Here is a 21,014-nt window from a genome sequence, read left to right as displayed (position 1 = left end):
ATTTAGAGTCATAGTCGCAATAAAAGCAGCTTGTAATTCGAACATCCATTCTAATGTTCAGCTTTCAGAAGCATCGTGAGGCCTCCTGTGGGTTTCTGATGCTGTCCTTTACTGATGATGTCTCCTGTTCATACAAGTTTGAAGGTGTCATCAAAAGAGGCAGTTGTTTGACACATCTGTAGGGCTTGTATCTTGGCTGCGGTCCATTCGAAGGTGTTTTAAAACAGATTCTATTTCTGGGAACAAGGATATTAAGGCAGTGTAGCCCCCCACGGCCACAAGTCAACTGGATTCACCTGAAAGGGGGTCTGGGAATGAAAGGGGAAGGAGGGCGAGAAGAGATGAGGCCAAGACAAAGTTCTCTGATCAAGGCCCAAAGCTTTAATGTTCAGCTCTCAATTTAAAGGGGAAGACCCAACCCACAACCCCTCCTGGTTTCAGATGGGTGGGATAATCCATAGTCCATTCCAGGTCTCGGCCGGAGATGTCTCAAGGCAAGCCCAGGGGCAGTTCTGCTATGTTCCGGGCAGCCAAGGTGGGTAACTCCACCTAGATCCCGTCACTTGACCTTGCTGTGGCAACCAAGGTCTCTCAGTCCTGCTCATGGGGGGGGGGGGGGGGAGAGTACAAGGCAGTCTGAAAATTATGTGGTCAAAGAATTGTTTGGAGGGTGGGGCTGAGACATGGTTTCTCTGTGTAGCCCTGGCTATCCTGAAACTCATTCTGTAGACCAAACTAGTCTTGAAATTAGAGATCCACCTACTTTCTGCATGCCAGGTGCTGATATTAAAGGCATGTGCTACCACACCTATCTGTTTTATGAACTTTTTAAAAACCCTGTTTTGTTTTGTTATTAAATAAAGCCGGATGCCAATCAGTGGGCACATGCCTTTAAACCCAATATTCCAGAGGAGAGGCAGGAGAATCTCTGTGTTTGAGGCCAGCCTGATCTACAGAGTTCCAGAGCAGCCAGCGCTACACAGAAAAACCCTATCTTAAAAAAATAAACAAACAAATAAACAAAAGACACACAAGCAAAAATTCAGAAGATGCCAGGCAGTGGTGGCGCACGCCTTTGATCCCAGCACTTGGGAGGCAGAGGCAGGCAGATTTCTGAGTTCGAGGCCAGCCTGGTCTACAGAGTGAGTGCCAGGACAGCCAGGACAACACAGAGAAACCCTGTCTCAAAAAACAAAACAAACAAACAAACAAAAAAATCAGAAGATATCCACAAATGTTTTGCCTGTTTTATTTTTCCTCCGTGGAAGAGTAAAATATGTCCTGAAGAAGTAAATTTGGTGGCTGGAGAGGTGGCTCAATGCTTAATCGTGTGCTGCTTTTCTAGAACGTAGTTCTCGGTACCCATGTCCCAGCTCCCTCTCAGACAGCTTACAGACTCCAGTTAAAGACTTCAGATGCCCTCTTCTGGCCTCCTCAGGGACCAGTGCAAGCATGGCAGACCGTTACATGGACATATTCACATAGTTTCTGTGTGTAGCCTTGGATGGTGTGGATCAATCACTGTGGAAACCAGGCTAGCCTGGAATTCAGAGAATTACCTGTCCTGGTTCCTGACTACTGACACTAAAGATATGTCCTGCCATATCCTGATCTAAAAGAAATCTTTTTTTTTTTTAAGGGTAAAGAGATCTGTCCAAGCCATAGTATGCAATTGCTCTTTTTAAAGATTTATTTATTTATATGTATGTGAGTATATTATACTGTCTCCAGACACACCAGAAGAGGGCATCTTATCCCATTACAGATGGCTGTGAGCCACCATGTGGTTGCTGGGAATTGAACTCAGAACCTCTGAAAGAGCTCTCAACTGTTAAACCATCTCTTAGCCCCAGTACTCAATTATTTGAACTTTAGAGTTCAATCACAGCATGCACTAACATCAAAACTATTTAAATAATCGGAAACTGTCTCACAAATGCTTTGCTTATGAACCTTGAGTCAGTAACACCATTTTCCCCTTTGGTCTGGCTGACTGGTTGCTTGCTTTGGATACTGGGTCCATTGGTATCTCAGGTTGCTTTCAAATTCTCAGTGTTCCTGCCTTGGCTTCCCAAATGCTGGGATTATAAACATCAGCAGTGACACCTGGTCAGAGCCTCAGTACTGTTTTGTTTTGTTGTTTTGTTTTTTCTTTTTTTTTTTTTTTTTTTGAGACAGGGTTTCTCTGTGTAGCCCTGGCTGTCCTGGAACTCACTCTGTAGACCAGGCTGGCCTCGAACTCAGAAATCTGCCTGCCTCTGCCTCCCAAGTGCTGGGATTAAAGGTGTGTGCCACCACTACCTGGCTGCCTCAGTACTTTTTATTTAGAACTTGGTTGGTCTTAAAAGATTTGCACACTAACGCAAGAATTAAACTCAGGTACTAAAAAAGATAAGAAGAGTAAAACACCTCCCTCCAAAAAAAAAAGTAAGAGTTGGTCATGATGGTGACACTTGTAATCCTAGCACTTGGGAGGTGGAGGCAGGGCAGTCATGAATTGAAGATCATCTTTGGCTACATAGGAAGGTAAGGGCCAGCTTAGGGTACTCGGAAGGAAGGAAGGAAGGAAGGAAGGAAGGAAGGAAGGAAGGAAGGAAGGAAGGAAGGAAGGGAGGGAGGGAGGGAGGGAAGGAGAGAGGGAGGGAAGGAGAGAGGGAGGGAAGGAGGGAGGGAGGGAGGGGAAGAAGGAGGGAGGGAGAGGGAGGAAGACAGATCGATAGACAGACAGACAGACAGGTAGGTAGGTCTGGCAAGTCTGCTTTGCCTTCACAGGCACCACACTCATGTGCACAACCCATTTGCAAAACTACACTCATACCAAAGATAAAAATAAATTAAACATTTAAATGTTTGGGGGGCTGGAGAGATGGCTCAATGGTTAAGAGCACTGGCTGCTCTCTCAGAAGACCTGGATTCAAATCCCAGCACTATCTCTAACTTTATTTGGGGATCCCTCTGGCCTCAGAGAGCAGCAGGCATGAAAGTGGTTCACAGCCGGGCAGTGGTGGCCTATGCCTTTAATCCCAGCACTTGAGAGGCAGAGGCAGGCGGGTTTCTGAGTTCAAGGCCAGCCTGGTCTACAGAGTGAGTTCCAGGACAGCCAGGGCTACACAGAGAAACCCTGTCTCGAAACAAAAACAAAAACAAAACAAAACAAAAGTGGCACACAGACATAAATCCAGGCAAAACATCCATACTCATGAAACAATAAAATAATATTTAAAAGAAAAAATAAATAAATGCATAAAAAAGAAAAGAATGAATTTAACTTTGTATGCACTCAACATGTACGCATGTAAAGTGACTCGGCAAGGAGCGCCTGATGAAGCTAACAACATGATGACAGACTCTTGACACTCCTCTGTAATGAGTGCGTTTAGCTGACAGATATTGCAGGAACCCATTAGCAGACTTCATCAGTGGAAGCACATGGCTCAGGGCACCCAATGAGTGTGGACGGACGGCACATTGGTTTTAAAAACTCAGGACACTCTCACTGAGTGTGATGGTACAGAGGTGGAGATGGGAGGATCACTGTAAGTTCAAAGCCAACCTGGTCTACCTAGCCAGTTCCAGGCTAGCCAGGGCTACATAATTAGCCTCTGAAGAGGGAGGGGAGAGAACAAAGAGATGGGATAGGCCTAGAACTCTGAAACCCATAGTGCCTGCTGTTGGGGTGGGAGAAGGCACCGTGGGAGCTTTAGATATGTTCCTGCCTACGTTTGGCAATTTGGTCCCTGTGGTTATATGATAGAACAGCCAAGGCATAATGAGAATACCACCTTTTTATTACACTGGAGTATTTGAGGGTTGCTGAGATGGCTCAGTGAGCAAAGGTGCTTGCTGACCATCTAGTTAGATGACTACCTGGTGGAAGGAGAACCAATTTCCAAAAGTTGTCCTATGACTTTCACATGCACATGATGGCATATGGCTCACACTCTTCATGCATAATTTTACTATTTTTATCATATATATATATATATATATATATATATATATATATATGTTTTGCCTGTGTGGTGGTGTGAATAAAAATGGCCCCCATAGGCTCATAGGCAGTGGCACTATTAGGAGATGTGGCCTTGATGGAGTAGGTGTGCTGTTGTAAGAGAAAGCGTGTCACTGGGGGCGGGCTTTGTCATCTCAGGTGCTCAAGCCAGGCCTATGTGGTACTCTCTTCCTGCTGCCCGCTAATCTAGCCGTAGAACTCTCAACTACCTCTCCAGCACCAGGTCCGCCCATGTCCTGCCATCTTCCTGCCATGATGACAAGGGACTAAACCTCTGAACTGTAAGCCAGTCCCAAGTAAATGCTTTCCTTTATAAGAGTTGCTGTGATCATGGAGTCTCTTTACAGCAATAAAAACCGCAACTAAGCCTGCATGTATGTGTGGTCACCAAGTGCATTCTTGATGCTCCAGGAAGTCAGAAGTGGGCATCAGATCTCCTGGAACTGGAGTTAGACGCGACTCTGAGCCACTATGTGGGTGCTGAGAACGGAACTCGGGTCCTCCAAAAGAGCAAGTACTCTTTGCCACTGAGCCATCTCTCCAGCCTCTAAAGACATTTTTTTAAAAGATTTTATTTATTTGATGTATGAGTGCTCTATCTGCATGTACACCTACGTGCCAGAAGAGGGCATCAGATCATAGATGGTTGTGAGCCACCATGTGGTTGGCAGAAATTGAACTCAGGACCTCTGGAAGAACAGACAGTGCTCTTCATAGCTGAGCTGCATCTCCAGCCACGCTAAAGATATTTTTGACGAATAAATAAAATGGAGTATTGAAAACAAAAAAACAAAAAAATATTTGTCACAAACATCCAGGACACACGTGACTCACTCGCCTGTCTGTCATAGCGCTAGTGTGCCAGCGTGTATTCTCAGGCGTCTAAGGAAGGGGAGGAAGGACAATCTCCTCTCACCCCATGGCCGAAAGTAGGGTGAATACCGGGGAAGTGCGGGGCCCTGGAGAGGCTGTCAGACAAATGAGAGCTGTTTGCTCTGACAGCTGCCTCAGCAATCAGGCAACATTCACTCTGCACAAAGGGGACCCATCAGCCCTTCAGCTGGGCCTCTGAGTCTGACATACGCACTGATTCAGAAGAGGCTATCCAGTTCATCTTCAGCGTGTTCCTTGTTGCTATGGATACCTTAGAGAGGATGGAACCCGGAAGCCTGCACTAAAGCACCTGCTGAGATGAATGGCGTATGGTCCAGGGTTAGCCTTCAAGTCATTTAGATGGAGCGCTTTCTTTTTTTTTTTTTTTTTTTTGGTTTTTTGAGACAGGGTTTCTCTGTGTAGCCCTGGCTGTCCTGGAACTAACTCTGTAGACCAGGCTGGCCTCGAACTCAGAAATCCGCCTGCCTCTGCCTCCCAAGTGCAGATGGAGCGCTTTCAATTCAATCCCTAAATACTGGAAAGATAGGATCTCAGTCGTGTTGCTATGATTTAACTACTGCCAAAATTCCTGTGGGGTTAATGGTTAATTTTTACTGAGAATTCAAGAAAGTCAACTAACAAAGTTTAATTTACTTTAATTTTAGGTTTGCTTGGTTTTTTTTTTTTTTTCACTTTAATGCCAATTTGTTTGTTTTGTTTAAAGACAGGATCTTGTCCTTGAACTGATGATTCTCCTGTCTTATCCCTGGGAGTATTGGGATTATAAGCATATACCACCACACCTGAATCTTACTAGTTTGCTTAACATTTATTTGTGAGCATCCCCTCCAGATAAGAGCTGAAAAAAAAAAAATACCATTCATTTCTTTCTTTGGGTGGTTGTTCAATTATTTTTAAAAAACATCTGGCACAAAATGTAAAGATATTAAAAGGCACAAACGACAGGCAACCACAAAGGCATGCACATCTGTGAGTGTGCATCCTTTTTGTAATCTACCAAGAGAGTCCAGAGCTGGAGGTGGTACTCAGTTGGTACAGTGCTGGCCTAGCCTGCTTGAAGCCCTAGGTTTGATTCCCCCAACACAGCCTGAGCCAAGTGTGGCAGCACACTTATAATGGCTTCAGTGTGGAGCGGGGGAGACCAGAAGTTCAAGGTCACCTCTGGGTACACAGGGAACTCAAGCCAGCCTGAGCGACAAGAGACCTTGTCTCAGAAAATAAAAGAAAAACACTGGAAGTAGCTGCCATAGAACTCAAGCTCACAGACGCTAAGCAAGTATTCTACTGAAATATGTTCCTAGCCCTCTGTGTGTATGTGTTTGTCTATCTGTTTGTCTGTCTCTGTATGTATGTGTTTGTGTCTGTGTCTGTGCCCCCAATCAGGTCCAGCCGCTCAACCTCAACAAGCCAACTAAAACACCCAAATTAAAAGAGGAAATCAGAAAAGAAGGTTTATTCGGTATGACCACATTGGGAAGAGATACAAAGAGATCCCTCAAGTCAGTGTCTTGGGTCCTGAAGTGAGATTAAAGTTTTGGTTTGTGAGACAGTTTCTCTGTGTAGTTCTGGCTGTCCTGGAACTCTTTCTGTGGACCAGGCTGACCTCAGACTCAGAGATCTGCCTGTCTCTGACTCCTGAGTCTTGGGATCAAAGGCGTGATAGAGGGTAAAACATCTAAGTGGTCCTGGTCAAGGTGTGGTCCTGCCTACCAGCCGACTATTACCTGGGTTTCAGTATCATTTTATAAAGTGGTCTAGCAAGTTATTACAACAGTTTGAAATCTCTTTGTAGGACACAGGTTTCCCCTCTGCCTGATGTCTCTTTCTTCCCTCAGCATGAGATTCCTGGAGAAATTTCCATTTCTTTGGAGTTTATTATTGCAGTAGTCCGATAATCAGATTGGAGGGCACGAGTGTCTATTTAGAGTATCTTCATTTCTGCCTGCAGGTTACAATAGGATTGTATTCAATCACACTAGAGATTTCACTCTTCTTTCTCCTCCTCCTCCTCCTCCTCTTCCTCCTCCTCTTCTTCTTCCTCCTCTTCTTTTCCCTTCTCTTCTTCCCCCTCTTCATCCTCCTCTTCTTTTGAAATGTCTCACTCAATTCCCCCAAATTGGCCTTGAACACCGTCTATGAGCAGTGCAGGCCCTGAACTTGTGGTCTTCCTCACTCCGCCTCCATCCACGCTGATCTGGAGTCTCCTCTGAGGCTCAGACTGGACCCAAACTGGTAGCAGTCCCCTTTTCTAAGTAATGTTGGGTTTACAGGCATGAGCCACCATAACCTGTATCCAAAACACTTTACTGTTGACTCTACAGAAGATATGCAACTTTGTAGGGACATGAAGGCCAGACTATCCAGTCACAAAGTCAAGCAGTTAGGAAATATATGCAAGGGAGATTGCTCCTGAGCTATGCACAGATGCCGCATACCCGTTGTCCTGCGATGTCAGTACACGAGCACATCCTCCCCTCTCCTATCACCAATTATGTGACTGAGCGAGTAAAGTTATGGAAAAGGGACAAGCCATTTGCAAAATCTATTCACAAAGATACACTTCTTGCCACCATGGAGAGTTTTGTTCTGGACTTCTGCAATCATTCAATAGATTCCAGTGGGTTTTTGCTGTTGGTTTTTTTTTTGTTTTTTGTTTGTTTGTTTGTTTTTGTTTTTGTTCTTGTTTTTTGGGGGTGGGTTGGGGTGGATTTTAATATGTCTCACTAATACATGGCTCAAATAGTGAAGGACAGTATAAAACGGCAATGGAGCTTGAATAAAGCCTCCTTAGTTTGTGACCTCCAAAGGCAGCTCACTCATGTTTCAAGCAGGCAGTGGCATAAAATACCCGATACCCAAGACAAGGCAAGTGCTTGACAGATGTCTATTATACACAGAGTGATCCACAGCTCCTCCTGAAGGCCGCAGAGCTTGCAGTGTTAGGGACTAGGACCAGCATATAACACTGTGTTCCCGCTAGATGGCAGCAATAGTGTTAAGTACGGTAATGAAGTCTTCTCCACTTATGCACTAGTATTCTTTCACCAACACGTGTATTCCGTGCCTACTGGGTACCCGGCACCAGTGGGGGCTGTCAGGATAAACAGAAGAAGATGCAACCCCTGCCCCCAGGGACCCTATAGTCTAGGTAGAGAAATTAACACTGTGTGTGCACATAAAATACTACCCTTTGCGTGATAAGGCTGGTGACTCAATGTGCAGAAGAACAGACGCATGCTGGAGAAAAAAACGTGAGCACAAGGTGAAGCAGCCCAGGTGAGAAGTGGAAGGTGAGAGACAGAAAGGGAGAGCCAAGGAGGAGCCTTCTCTGATAGCCAGTGGAGGGTGGTGGTCACTGGAGCGGGGCTGGGCTTTTCCGGAATCTTGATCCTGAAGGAGATTCCAAAAGATGTAAATCATTGAGGGTGGAGGTGGTGACACTGGATCCTTTGCTGTTTGGTAAGATTGCCCTGGAAGATTTGAATGCCTGAGAGAGCAGATAGGTAACAGAGACTTGGGAAGTTGAAAAAAGAGGGTTGCTGTGAGTTCTGAGCTGCTCTGGGGCAGAGAGTAAGGTGCAATCTCAAAAGCAAAACAAGCAGGAGCCGGGACGGGATTCAACAAGTAACAGTAAAGGTGGGTGGCTTGTCTATCATCCCAGTCTCCTGTGGCAAAACGGGAGCCAGAGACAGGAGGATCAGGAGACCTCTAAAAACACCTCTTGGGGCATTAGCCTGTTGTACAAGGCACAGCTACGACCAAGAGAGGCTGCCATTTAAGGTAAGGAAGAAGGCAGGAACCGACTCCCAAAAGCTAGTCTCTGACTTCTACATGTGTGCCCCCCACATACACACAGGCACACACAGTACACACATGTACATACACAGAACACATACATACACAAAAATAAATAAATACATTTTAAAGAACAAAGCAAGGGACTACTTGCAGCTCTTGCAGAGAACCTGGATTCAGCTCCCAGCACCTACACGGTAGCTCACACTCTTCTGTAACTCCAGGGTCAGGGCATCCAACTCTGACTTTTGGCTTCTGTCAGCACTCCAACACACATTAGCTCGTGCGAGCGCGCGTGCACACACACACACACACACACATACACACACATTTTAAAAAAAAAAAAAGTCTTCTAAAAATTAAAGGAAAAAAGCAAACAAAGAGCAGTTGCTAGAGACCAGAGAGAAGGAAGAGAGTCACAGATTGGGGAAAGGTAGTAGAGATAAAGGGATGGGTAGGCCTGAAATAGTAAAGAGAAATAAGTTTGTAGTATTCACTGTTGGACTCGCCCAGATACATGACCAGTGTGGGACCCAGCCCTATTGGGAAATGGAAACTGAATGTTCTATGTATCTTAGGAGTCTGCTGACTCCTGGTCTCAACAAACAACTTGACCGCAGCCTCTTCTTGCTTTCCCAAAGCCAGAGCCCACCCACCACCTTGCAATATTTTCCTTACTGCAGTTTTAATTGCATCTCGATAGTGCTTTTTTCCTTAACAGCCTCCAGCCACAGTGGCCACAAATTTAAACCACCCTATAAAACCCAAACTTGTCTTTTTAGGGTTGCTGCATTCCGTTCTCCTGGAAGCAGCCCAGCAATTTGTTCCCTGAATAAAGATTTATTTGTCATTCAGCATCAGAACTACTGTCTGATGGTCTGACTCTCTCTCTCTCTCTCTCTCTCTCTCTCTCTCTCTCTCTCTGTCCCTCTCTCCTCTCTTCTCCCTCTTTTAAACAATTGTTTATTTGTTGTATGTATGTGAATACACTGTAGCTGTCTTCAGACACACCAGAAGAGGGCATCGGATCCCATTACAGATGGTTGTGAGCCACCATGTGGTTGCTGGGAATTGAACTCAGGCCTGGCAGTGGTGGCACACGCCTTTAATCCCAGCACTTGGGAGGCAGAAGCAGGAGGATTTCTGAGTTCGAGGCTAGCCTGGTCTACAGAATGAGTTCCAGGGCAGCCAAGGCTATACAGAGAAACCCTGTCTCAAAACAAAACAAAACAAAACAAAAACAAAAAACAAACAAACAAACAAACAAAAAAAACCTCAGGAGCTCTAGAAGAAGTCAGTGCTCTTAACTGCTAAGTCATTTCTCCAGCCCCGCCTGGCTCTCTCATTGAGGAATAAATTTGTGACAATTATTAAAGGTGGTAGTCATTCACAGAGGAATGACTCACAGAGGAACAAGCTGTTAATCCCAAAGATGGGAGGAGAAAAACCACTGACCCACATCATCATAGCCAAATTAATTAAAGCAAGCTTTTTTTCATTTGTGTGCACATGGGCTACCTCCCCCTAAGGTAGGGTTTGAGAGGTTAGTATCTGATGTAAGGAAGACAAGGGTGTGTGTGTGTGTGTGTGTGTGTGTGTGTCCGAACTCGCAAGCACGCACGTGTGTTTGTTCAAGACGGGGTTTCACTATGTAGCCTTTGCTATCCTGGAACTGGTTCTGGAGACCGGGCTGGCCTCAGACTCACAGATAACCACCTGCCTCTGCCTCCTGAGTGCCAAGATTAACGGCATGCAACACCATTGCCAGGCTTCAACAAGGTATTTATAGTTCAGGGGTAGGGAATTTCCAAATGGGGATTTGGAGAGCAGAATAAGGGTTACAGGAGCAGACTGTAAGCATAACAAGTTAGTTCTAATGACCTCCTGAGACATGCCTGCAAGGTGGCCTTAACAACAGGTAGCCATAGCAACCCTTTTGAAACAAAGGTAGGTTTGCAAGACTGTTATTAACTTTTGGAACAAAGACATGATTGCCATTCCTGGAACAGGCAGTACAGAACCATTTGTAGTTAAGGTTACAGGTGGGACATAGCTCAATCCCTGAGAAGCAGAAGTTTAAATCATAAACAAGAATGAACCTAGTCTGGCTCTTAAGCCTAAAATGGAGGTGGACTGGCCCTTCAAATCCTGCAGTCTCAACAGTCAGTATGCTAAGACAGTAAAATGATAGTTCATGATCAGCCTGGAGACTCTGGTTGGTTGGTTGGTTGGTTGGTTGGTTGTTCATTTGTTTTGAGACTGGGTCTCTCTAGTGGCCCTGGCTGTCCTGGAATTCACTACATCTATCTGCCTCCTGAGTACTGGAATTAAAGGCATGCACCACCACACCCAGACTTGCTCTCAAATCTTTTAAAAGGGCTTGGTATTTTTCTATGTCAAAAAAACAAACCAAGGTTTCAGAGCTTTTTCCTTCAGCCTACTCCCAACCTAGTGAGTGCGTTCTTGTCCTTAATAGAGTGTCTCTATTTCTATAATTAATTAATTAATCAATAAATCAGGTAAAGGATGTGGGTGTAAGAATACATTAAGCAAGATTGGCTATGAGCAGATACTCATTAATATTGGATGCCTGTGCAGAAGGGTTTGTTATATTGTTTCCTACCTCTGTAGACAGCATTTTTGTTTGTTTGGTTGTTTGGTTGTTTGTTTGGTTGGTTGGTTGGTTGGTTGGTTGGTTGGTTGGTTGGTTTTTCGAGACAGGGTTTCTCTGTGTAGCCCTGGCTGTCCTGGAACTCACTCTGTAGACCAGGCTGGCCTCGAACTCAGAAATCCACCTGCCTCTGCCTCCCAAGTGCTGGGATTAAAGGCGTGCGCCCAGCGACAGCATTTTTTTTTTATAGCTAGATGGGTATCAAGTGACAGAACTCAGATCCCTTGTTTGTTTAGCAAAGTCTTTTTCATAACTTCTTCCTACCTCCTTTCTTTAGCTCTTCTGTCTTGGGGCAGTGGTTCTCAGCTTTCCTAATGCCGACACCCCTTAATACACTTCCTCATGTTGAGGTGACTCCCAACCATAAAATAATTTTTATTGCATACTACAGTTACATTACATAACTAATGTTATTAATAGTAATGTAAGTACCTGTGTTTTCCAAAAGTCTTAGGCCACCCCTCTGAAAGGGTCACTCTACACACACAGACACACAGGAGACCCATCGGTTGAGAACATCTGTTTTAGCAATTAAAGGTTCCAATGCAGTTTCTCCCACATACTGTGAGGTGTGAGGTGTAAGATTCTTTTTCCCTTTTTGTCTTGCTAAAAATGGTCAGAAACTGCAGATGACTAATAAGCTTTGTACAATTCCTTCAAGAGCCTGAGAGCTGTGGAACATCTTTCCAGAAAGCAGGCATTTCAATGTTAACTCCTAGAAAACCACAGGAATGCTGGGAGCTGATCATAGGAACCTAGGCATTACTCTGGCCAAACCAGTGAGCTTTCCTGCCTGTTTCCAGGCTGCTGAGTGAGAGCCTGCAGCACCTGGGCTGAGACCCTCCTGCCCTGGCTCTGCTACCCTGTTTTTCTTTGCTACCTTGGCCTGTGTCCCACTCCCCTGGCTCCATCATCCACCCTCACACTGAGCTACAGCCAGCCTCCTGCTGCAGCTGCCCAGCCTAGCAACTTTACCTACTCCTCTGAGCAAAGAAAAGGGATCTCTTCTGGAATACCAATTCCATGGGCTCCTTGCTCCATTTAGTGAGGTGATGATTAGGTTTTGTCAACTTGACACAAACTAGTCACCTGGGAAGAGGGAACCTCAGTTGAGAAATTGCCTCCATCTGACTGGTCTGTGGGTACATCTGTGGGGTGATTCATGATTGCTGATGGATGTGTGCCAGCCTAGCCCACTATGGGCGGTACCATCCCTGAGAAAGTTGCAAGCCCTTGGAATTACTTCACCTTCTGTGTCAATGGTGTCTCATTTTTAAAGTAGGCCATTATCTTCCTCTTAGAGTGTTTTGTTTTTGTTGTTGCTGCTGCTGTTGCTGCTGCTGCTTTTGGTTTTGTTGTGTTGTTTTGAGACAGAGCCTCACAATGTAGTCCTGGCCTACTTGCTATGTAGACCAGGTAGCCTCAAACTCACAGAGATCTGCCTGCCTCTACCTCTGCCTCTGCCTCATTAGAATTAAAGACATATGCTTCTATGTCTGCCCCTTCTGAGTGGTTTTAAGGGAAATGGTGTCTGTGACCTACCTGAAGAAACAGCTCAACAAGTATTTATTAAAAATTAACAAGAAGCTGAAGACAGTGGTGCATGCTGAAACCCAGCACTCATGAAGCTGAGGCAGAAATTCAGAAAGTTAAAGGCCAGCCTGTGCAATATACATTGGGAAAAAAAAAAAAAAAAAAAAAAAAACCCACTGATACTAGATTTCTTTAAGACAGAACCTCTTTCTGTAGCCCTGGCTAACCTGAAACTCAATATGTAACTTCTCCAGGCTGGCCTTGAACTCACAGAGAGCAACACTTTCTAATTGCCTCTAAGTCCTGAGTGCTGGGATTAAAGATGTGTACTACCACCACCTAGCCAAAATTACATTTTTTTTCACTCTGTGTGTGTGTGTGTGTGTGTGTGTGTGTGTGTGTGTGTGTGTGTGTGTGTGTAAAATCATAGAATGTTAGTACATAGCACACAGCAGATGAAGAGATTTACAGAGAATGAATTATCAGATCACATGAAGATTAGTTGCTGTTTGGGGGTTCTGTTTTGATTTGTTTTATTCAGGGAAGGGGGAAGGCTGAGGCAGGCTCTCACCCTGTAACCCAGATTGGCCTTAAACTGGCTTCTATCATGCTTCAGCCTCCTTAGTGGTTCTTGTTTTTATTTCAAAATACAGATACTTGGGCTCTACACTCACTAGGGAAAGGGTTCTATTTTTAGTGCAGTAGTAACTAGTCAAAGGAAGACCTTCTGTGACCTGACACAGTAATGGGCTGGAGATTAAGAGAACTTCCTGCTCTTGCAGACACCTCTGAGGCGGTGGCTAACCTTGGGTAAGTAAAATTGTAGCAAGCAGAAACACAGGCAAAGGGGAAAGGGCTGGCTTATACTCATTCTCAGAGATTTGGAGGCCTGGAGTATAATCAAGGTGGTAAGGACTCCTATTTCTGAAGACTCTAGGGGAGGGTAGTTTTCACCCTTTGTGTTGTCTAGTACAGCCTGTCATTCTGGGCTTTCTGTAACTTAAAGCGGCTCCAGTCTCTCCATCTGCAATGGCTTGGCCATCCTTTCTATGTGTATCTGAACCTTCCTGTCTACAAAAAAACATACACATGATAGTGACACTGAGAGTCCATCCTAAGACCCTTAACTTAATCATGCCTAGAAAATCTGTTTGGTTTTATATCTTTATGAGACCAAGTCTCAAGTATCCTAGACTAACTAGCCTTGGACTCACTATGTACCTGAGGATGACCTTGAATTTCTGATCCTGTGGCTTCCACCTCCTAAATTCTGAGATTATAGATATTCCTGGACAAATATTCCTTACTGTTGGGGTTCAGGAATTGCCACAGAAACCACTCAGACTCTGGTATCAGTTAAACAGTGCTGATTTATTGAATGCACAAGACTGATCGATCAAGGTCACAGCCTAGACTTGGGAGCTGAGGCTGGACCTCAAACGAGTCTCACAGCTCCCAAGTAACATCTCATAAAGAAACACACACACACACACACACACACACACACACACACACACACACAAGCTGTAATGAGCTCGTGTGCAGTGTGGCAGAGTGGTCAGCCTACTCAAGCTGTTCTGGCTGATTAGACGCAGCAGTTCTAACTGACCTTTATTCTGATCTGTCCTTAGTGGAGCTTATGGTTGTGGGATTTCTCGAGATTAACAAACCTCAGAATATACAGAACATGACAGGGTATGCTGTCAGCATGACACTGCTCTGAGTTAAGCTGTTTTTCGGTGTCAATGACTGGCAGGCATATTACAGCAACAATATAAAATGACTGGCAGGCATGGAACAAAATGGCCTCAGCTATGCTGGGGGAGGGCAGGCCTCAACACTTACACACACCCATGCCATGGGTACCAAAATTCAAGGATGCTCAAGTCCCTAATATAAAATGCAACCTATAAACATCTACACACAGCCCCTTTCATCATTTCTGAATTATCTATAACTACCTAGTACAATGCAAATGTATGTATGTAAGAAGCTGTTAAATCATATTGCTTAGGGAAAAACGACACGAGAAACAATCTGTGCTTGTTCAGTACAGGCACGTTTCAGTTATTTTTGATCCACTATTGGCTGAATCCTCAGATCCATCTACATGTGCATTTCATCCTCACAAGCCAGTGAGGCAAGTGGTTTTAACTTTTTTTTTTTTTTTTAAACGGAGAAGCAATCTGAAGCCATGAGAGGTTAAGTAACATATTCAGAGTCACCCACTTGCATTGCTTTCCAACTCCTCATGAAAAGTGGCAAAACAGAGCAGGGAGGCAGAGACAGGCCGATCTCTATGAGTTAGAGGCCAGCCTGATCTGCAGAGTGGGTTACACAGAGGAATTCTGTCTGTGGGGAGGGGAGGATGGGGCAGAGGAAGCATGAAAATAGCTGTGGTGGTGAGTGCCTATATCCCACACTTAGTCTGGGGGCAAGAGGCTGCCAGTTTGGATGCCACCCTCAGCTTGTCTCTGTCAGCGATAATGTTAACTTATTTTCTAAATTGGGCATGGTGGCTCACACCTGTAACCCAAGCCCTTTTGAGAGTGAAGCACGGGAGCTACCTAGAGATCAAGGAACTCAAGCCTGAGTTCCAGGCCAGCCTACATTAGAGTGAGGCCCTGTCTAAAACACAAAACCCAACAAAACAAAGGTTAGGTGAAGTGACACAGGCTTGTGATCCCAGCATTTGGGAGGCAGAGACAAGCAGAGTCTGGTTCTTCCACTACTATAGAGTTGAAATTGGGGTCAGCCTGAACCACGAGACCATTAGAACACATAAGGCAGCAGAGAGCAATGCCTTATCCTTAAGGGGTTGGTTTCATTTTATTTATGCTATTTTAATCATACAACATGCTATTACAACTAGCACAGTTAGGGGTGATACAACCCTATTGAATATTTTATGTTTAAACTAGATTTTCATGTGTTGTCAACAGAAGACATGGAATCTGAAGCCATTTGGACTTGATTCTAGTTTTAGCTCTAACACTGTTCTGAATATAACTCCTTATTTTCTTTGGAATAAACGCTCAAATAGTTCAAGTTGGAAAATTACACTTACAAAAAAAAAAAAAAAAAAAAACCTTCCCGGTCCTTCCTAGCAACCTACCTCCTCTATTGGAGGTAAACCATGTTGAAACTCTCTCTGACCTTTGCATTGGTTTTATGTGTACACTGTACAAGCGAATGCACGTGCAATTCCTCCTCTATTGGACGTAAGCCATGTTTAAACTTTGACCCTTCCCATAGGTTTTATGTGTATATTGTACGAACGAATGCACGTACAATTTTGGAGGATTTCCATACACTCTAACATTGTACGTGGAAATGTGAACATTCCTCTCTGACAAACCAGTGTGACAGGAAGAGTACAAAGTCTGGCTTGGGCGTTAGCACCCCCTGAAGGTATCTTCCCTATTATTAGAAGGGCTGCCAGGTACAGAAAGGGTCTTCAGTATGTTTCAGAATCCCCACAGGAGCTTGTGTTAATGACTGTCAGGTCTCACTCATTCCAAAGCTTTCAGTTTAGGTTAAGTGTGGGGAGACCGCCAAGGAGGCTTCTTAAGATGCTGACCATCATCATTTGAGAACCTCATAGGTTCCTCAGAGGATCGTCAGCCCCCGCCTAAGTGGTCTGTGATCCGGGGCGGGACCACTGTCCTGGAAGCCATCAATGATGACTAAGAGGACGCACGGGTCTCGTCCACAGCAAACACCCGAGAAATACTAGTTTGGAAATGAAACTCTAACGGGAAACGTGTAAATCAGAAAACCCAGGACCGGCTGCGGTGGGCAGAAGGGCGGCACAAGTTAAAGTGTTTAAACCAAGCGCCGATCTCTGCAGCAGCGGCCTCTCCCCCGCCGCGGGCTCAGAGAGAGAGGCGGTCCCACGCCTGGCGCGGGTCAGCCTCCCCCTCACAACCCGCGCACCAACGGGATGGCGGCGGGGTGTGGACGTGCCGCGCGCCGCGCAGGAAATGGCGGAGGAGGCAAGGCGTGGCCGCAGCGCCGCGCCTGGCCACCAGGGGGCGGCCGCGAGTCTGAGGCCCGCAGCCGGCTGGAACCGGTCTGGCCGGAAGTTGGGCTGGGGCCGTCTCTTCCGCAGCCGCGCGCCACGTGGCCGGGGTGGGGTGGGGGGAGGAGGAGGCGGAGGAATGCAGGAAAACAACAAGATGGCGCCGCGGGGGAGGGGCGCGTCGACTGCGCCCTTGGAGCCTGGAGCGTCCGGAAGGGCGGAGTGGAAGGGCCGGTCTGGGTCCCGCGTCCTGGGCGTAGCCGGCTTCCGCCCGTTTGGGAGGCCGCGTGGACAGGCCCAGGGTGCGGTCGCCGGCTCTCCGGTCACGAGACCTCTGGCCGGGATCCAGGACACCCATTGGGTCTCGCGGCGCCTTTTTTTTTAACTTTGCATTCTCCGTTTTGTCTTTCTCCTCTGGGCCTTCCCGTCCTCCTAGGGGAGCGATTAGATCAGGGCGCGGCCAGTCGTGGGCTGGAGAAATGCGGATCGCGGACCCTGCGGGTACCTGCAGGGTTAGAGATGGAACCCGCCGGGAAGCGGCCATCACCACCCTACCACCCCAGGGCGCTTCGGGATCTTTCCGTTATAGGGGCGGCCTGTGTGGCCGAATCCAAACGTGTCTGTTTTGTTAAAAGTCTGTTTCTCTATGTATTAAAATGTAGGGAAATTAGGCAGAATTGTCTAGCATTATCGACTTGCAACGAAAACCTGAAACTTCCCCTTCTTACCCAAATCTTATAACTCTACTTGCCCCACCCCGTACACATTCCTACACATTCCTGACCCGGTGGAATTTATTTTGTAAGGGTCTGAGAGAACAGCTATGTGAGGTTTGGGGGGTTGTTTTGGTTTTTTGTTTCGTTTTTAATAAAAAGTTAACAGGCGTTATTCTAAACGTTTGAAAGATTTTTAGAATAGGTTTCAAATTCTTTACCATATTTGCGAATTATGAGGCCTTTGGCCTATCTCTATACGACCCCTCCCTGGCTCCCAAAGACGTTAGAGGTTTAATAAATAAACATTTTGGATAAAACGAACTATTACGGTGTTAGTTGGGAGGGAGGGGGAGTACTTTATGACAAATCTCAAAGCTTGTGATTAAAACAGCATTGATATTAAGTGATAAAATACAAATGAGACGGTGTGATCAATGACTAAAGGGAGAGGGGGTGCAGGGTGGGCGGAGCCCAAGCTTAAATGTGCAGTTTTGACCAAGGAATGTGGGGACCTACTTCACTCCACATCTTGGGTTTTTTGTTCTTTTGTTGGGCAGGCATTCCCGAATGCACTCCAGACCTCTGAGGAACCAAAGAACCAAAACACTGCGAAATGATTCCCAGCCACCGTTAGCGCCAAGCTCTGAGGAGATTCGAAGGAATTCTGAAACACAAAGGACTGTAATCTTTCCTTTCCTTGGTCTTAGGAAAGAATACAGCTGTATCCGTAGCAGTTCCTCAATTAAGTCGGCAGCGTAATAGCCGACTTAGTATATTTTTCAGTGTTTCCTTACGTTCTCCTTCATAGGAATGGTTCAGACAGAGTCGCCAGCAACTCTTTACAGTTGTCAAACACGAACGTTCCTTGGGCTTTAAAGTTTTGTCTCCAGAATGTCATTAGCACAGACAATCTGATATAAAATGTATCTCTTTTTAATGAAATATCATAGCAAACTTTAAAAAAAAAAAAGAATTTAAGAAATTTTAAAGAAGCCATCTTCCAATAAATCAAAGACATTTTTAGCCTTCAACATAGATTAGTTTTCTTTGGAAGACTGCGTGTGGAATCTGGTACCTTCTTTACTGACTTTATTTTAAAATGTTTCATTTCAGGAGCTGGGATATGTAGCTAAATGAGACCTTAGGATCCATACTGATCCCCCACAGCCCCCTCTCCCAAAATGTTTTATTTCAAATGCTGAATAAAAGAACACTACAACGAAAAATACCATCTAGAATCCCACTCGCAAGAATTACTACCGTTAGACAAATTGTCTAGTTGATTACATGGTGTGCATACAGCTTTGTATTCGACATTTTGTGCTGTCACGTAAAACGTGCATTTTCTTATGGCAGTAAGAATCTTCAAATTTATAGTCTGGATTGGTGGCACGTAAACCAACACTTGGGAGGTGGCGGGCAGGAGAAATGCTCTTGAATTGGAGGTTAGCCTGGGCTTCATACAGAAGTTCAGTCTTTAAAGGGGTGAAGGGTCAGCTGGTACAGCACTTGCTGGCTGCAAGCCTGTTTACCTGAGTTCGATCTCAGAGAACAACACAGGGGTGGGAGAAATGGAGATCGTCCATTGTATTAACCTCTTCTCCGACCTCCATGCTCTCACTGGCCCACTCCTGATCACTTAGTCCCATAAAAATTTAAAAAAAATTTTTGATTCTTCAACATTTTAGAATCTGCATAGTGTTATAACAGATAAATATAATTAATTATTAGCCATTCTTTTAGTAATGGATGCTGATTTTAATTTTTTTTGTGTGTATGGCAGTATTCTACGACTGAGATACATCCATCCCCTGCCCTGTTTGCTGACTCTTAGGCACTTATCAAATAGGTGTGGACAATTCTGTACTAAATGTGTTTTGTTGTTGATGGTTTAGTGATTTTGTTTGTTTTGTTTACTTTGAGGAAAAAGTCTCATTGGGATGCCCTGGTTGGCCGATATAGAATTTCCTGTATAGGCCAGGCTGGACTTGAACTGACAGAAATCTGCCTGCCTCTGCCTCACTAGTGTTAGAACTGCAGGCTTAACCCACCACACTGGACACAAAGAAACTTCTTGTTGTTGTTGTCATCATTGTTGTTGCTACAAAAACAGTTTACAATATATCTGAATTTTTTTTTGAAAACTCTAAAACATTTTAATTCCAAATTATATATTTAATTCTATTGCATCTGGAACCTTCTAGTTACTGTATATCATTAACCCACTGTTTCCTGCTCTAAAGGCAGGACCTGGGAGAATGGAGCCTAAAAATGGGGTTGACTAGAGAGTATCATGCACTAGCCAACTTGATTCAGAGCATTAGATGATTTATACTCCCGAGGGCTAAGAGAAATCTCATGAGTAAAGTGTAGAGTCACAGGGACAAGCTGCAGGTATCGAAAGCATGCTTATCCTTAGAGGCATATAAACTACCAATACCCAGTGGTAATGAATACTCTGAAGTAAAATCACTCCTATTGGCTACACCTGGGAAGGGCATAAAAGTACATTCCATGTACAATTCCGTGCATTTGAAGGAACTGAGGTAACTACCCTTTTTGTTTCTTGGAGTTTTCTCACAAACACTTAGGGTTCTCCTCACAGGACTCCATTCTCCGACTGTGTTTCCAGCAACTCAGCTAGGTCAAATCTTAGCTCTGACTTGTTTTATCTTTCTAAGAGATTCTACCCGTACATTTTGTTGTTTTCTTTATCAAGTGCAAGTCATGTATTGATATCTTTTTAGGTAGATGTGTATCCAAGAAATACTGGCTGGGGATGGTAGCTTCAAGCTGAATGTTTTGAAAGGAACTGTCACCTTACTAACCACAGGGAGACTCCTTTTCCTGTCATTTCTATGCATGGTTCATTTTGATATATGGATGTGCATAAAAGACAGTAGTTGCCACTGAAATTTCCAATGTGGAGAAAGGTGATAAGCTTTGCAGTTTTCTTAAATTGTCCAAGTGTAAATGAACTCTGGGATTGCTGTATGGAGTCCTTTCCTTTGTCTTTAAGGCTGAAGGCCTCTAACCACCGTTTACCATCATGTCAGTAACAATTTTCAGTTATGATGTTCAGTTGTCTTATGATCCACAGGGGCTGTCTTCAAAGATAGTTAAAGACCTGAATAGTTCTGAGGCTTTCCCTCTAGGCACATGTTTATGGTGCTTGCCACAATTTCCTTTGCTCTCTAAAAATGATTCAAAGAACTACCGAAGAATAAAACAAAGGGATGAATAATACAGTATCAAATAGCAGACGGTATGTCATTTAAAGTCTATTTGGGGAATACAATGTTCTCTCTTTTCCTTGGGAAAATATCAATTCTGATCACTCTTCTTATAATTTATTTATTTTTTATCTTATTT

The 21,014-nt window shown here is 44.7% G+C and overlaps 1 protein-coding gene across 3 annotated transcripts; it reads left to right on the top strand.

Annotated features, from left to right (window-relative positions):
- The first annotated feature begins 7,924 nt into the window (after positions 1-7,924).
- LOC143442686 (uncharacterized) lies at positions 7,925-19,787 on the top strand. Of its 3 annotated transcripts, none has more exons than XR_013111077.1 (2): positions 7,925-8,182; positions 18,200-19,787. XR_013111077.1 is itself a non-coding variant. In XM_076935906.1 (2 exons), exons 1-2 carry the CDS (start codon positions 16,849-16,851, stop codon positions 18,257-18,259), a joined length of 639 nt encoding a protein of 212 aa, XP_076792021.1. In that variant the 5' UTR covers positions 15,314-16,848; the 3' UTR covers positions 18,260-19,783. The 3 variants fall into 3 exon arrangements, 1 of the variants encoding a protein (XP_076792021.1); XR_013111076.1 differs by lacking the exon at positions 7,925-8,182 and adding an exon at positions 13,259-13,715; XM_076935906.1 differs by lacking the exon at positions 7,925-8,182 and adding an exon at positions 15,314-17,427 and having other exon boundaries at positions 18,200-19,783.
- The last annotated feature ends 1,227 nt before the right edge of the window (positions 19,788-21,014 follow it).

This window comes from Arvicanthis niloticus, chromosome 1 (genome assembly GCF_011762505.2).
Source record: "Arvicanthis niloticus isolate mArvNil1 chromosome 1, mArvNil1.pat.X, whole genome shotgun sequence".
Classification (NCBI taxonomy): Eukaryota; Metazoa; Chordata; class Mammalia; order Rodentia; family Muridae; genus Arvicanthis; species Arvicanthis niloticus.
The sequence above is the reverse complement of the archived record's forward strand: the minus strand, read 5'-3'. Positions and strand labels throughout refer to the sequence as shown.